We start from the raw sequence: 1,401 nt of genomic DNA, 5'->3' as shown, positions 1-1,401 counted from the left end.
AAAAGGGTTTTCTTTTTCCCCCAACCCTAAAAAAAAAAAAACAACAACAACAACAACAAACCCCTTACTTATTGTAGAGCCCACGTTTGATTGGAAAAACTTGTCTGATTTGATAACAGATGAGGTCTGATTTGATAACAGATGAGAAAATAAATAGAGTGCATAGTTCTTTTTTCTGCAAGGTCAAACTCACATAGGACCAAATCCAAACACATCCAACGGTCTGTACTAAAACTACCATCAGTCAAAGGCCTCATGCGATGACCAAGCTAAGCATGATTAATCATTCAAACTACATTACTACATTATACGCATCATTGACCATTTCCTTGACTATTTCATGAATCAAGTATGTCCTGATGCATGCTCTCTCTTTCTCTCTCTCTCTCTCTCTCCTCTTCCATGGTCTATATATACTGTGTATGGAGAGAACCAAGCTTTATATAGAGAGAGAAGGAGAAAGCATACTTCTAAATTTTCATAACTTCAATCAATAATCCAAAAGAAAGAACAGATAACTGTTGATACACCAAGAAGGCATATATGTCTTCTTCAGGTGAAAGCACCAAGAGGGTATCCCCCAAGAGGGAGATATGGGGTCGAAGGCCTCGGCCTCTGTATTTAGGAGTAAGAACAGACTCCTCTAAGATCAAGAAGCCATCAGCTGATCAACGTCGTCCGCCGCCGCCTGTTGTGATACACATAAGATCACCAAAGGTTATTCATACTGAACCACAGGATTTTAGGGCTCTTGTTCAACACCTAACTGGGAATAAGGCTTCATCTGGATCTGTTAGTACTGCTGTGGTTGATGACTTCAAGAGCAAAGCTTGTGATATTCCATCTATTGGAGATGCAGTGAAGAACTATGAGGTTGAGATTTTCTCTAGCAGTGATTCAGTTAGGGACCCTCAGGACAATGATGCTGAGAGGAGTGCTCCTGCTCCACTTCTTGCTCCTATGGTGCCTCCTTCATGGCCTGCCAGCCCACCATCAGTGTCTGGAACTTTCTTTCTACCAGATTCTCCAATGACCAACTACCCTCATGAGTGGCATGAATTGGGCCCAATACCTTAGTTTTGTGGACTGTGGTGTCATTTGTTCCACTAGCCATTCCATATTTGATCCTATCTCTTATGAGTGTGGATTGTATGAGTCATTTGTTCAAAGGATTCATTGTTGGAACTGTGTGGCCCAACACAATTTATTTTAGTGTTATTTTATGCAATACAATTAATTGGAATTTTTTTTACCTTTTGTGGCCTGATGTATATTTTGTGGCTTATTAAAATTGTTTAATTGGCGATTTTGTTGCATCAAAAACTAAATCACAAGCTTATGATAAAAAACGAGCAGTAATAGTAAGATTTGTAATATGAATATCTTTACACTTTGCAGAGA

General features: G+C 39.3%; 1 protein-coding gene across 1 annotated transcript; it reads left to right on the top strand.

The window, feature by feature from the left end:
* Nucleotides 1-543: 543 nt before the first annotated feature.
* On the top strand, nucleotides 544-1,077 carry LOC122070778 (VQ motif-containing protein 20-like). The gene has a single exon (XM_042634976.1). The coding sequence runs from the start codon at nucleotides 544-546 to the stop codon at nucleotides 1,075-1,077; it is 534 nt and encodes a 177-aa protein (XP_042490910.1).
* The last annotated feature ends 324 nt before the right edge of the window (nucleotides 1,078-1,401 follow it).

The sequence above is a fragment of the Macadamia integrifolia genome, unplaced genomic scaffold (genome assembly GCF_013358625.1).
Source record: "Macadamia integrifolia cultivar HAES 741 unplaced genomic scaffold, SCU_Mint_v3 scaffold_100A, whole genome shotgun sequence".
NCBI classification, from domain to species: domain Eukaryota; kingdom Viridiplantae; phylum Streptophyta; class Magnoliopsida; order Proteales; family Proteaceae; genus Macadamia; species Macadamia integrifolia.
The sequence above is the reverse complement of the archived record's forward strand: the minus strand, read 5'-3'. Positions and strand labels throughout refer to the sequence as shown.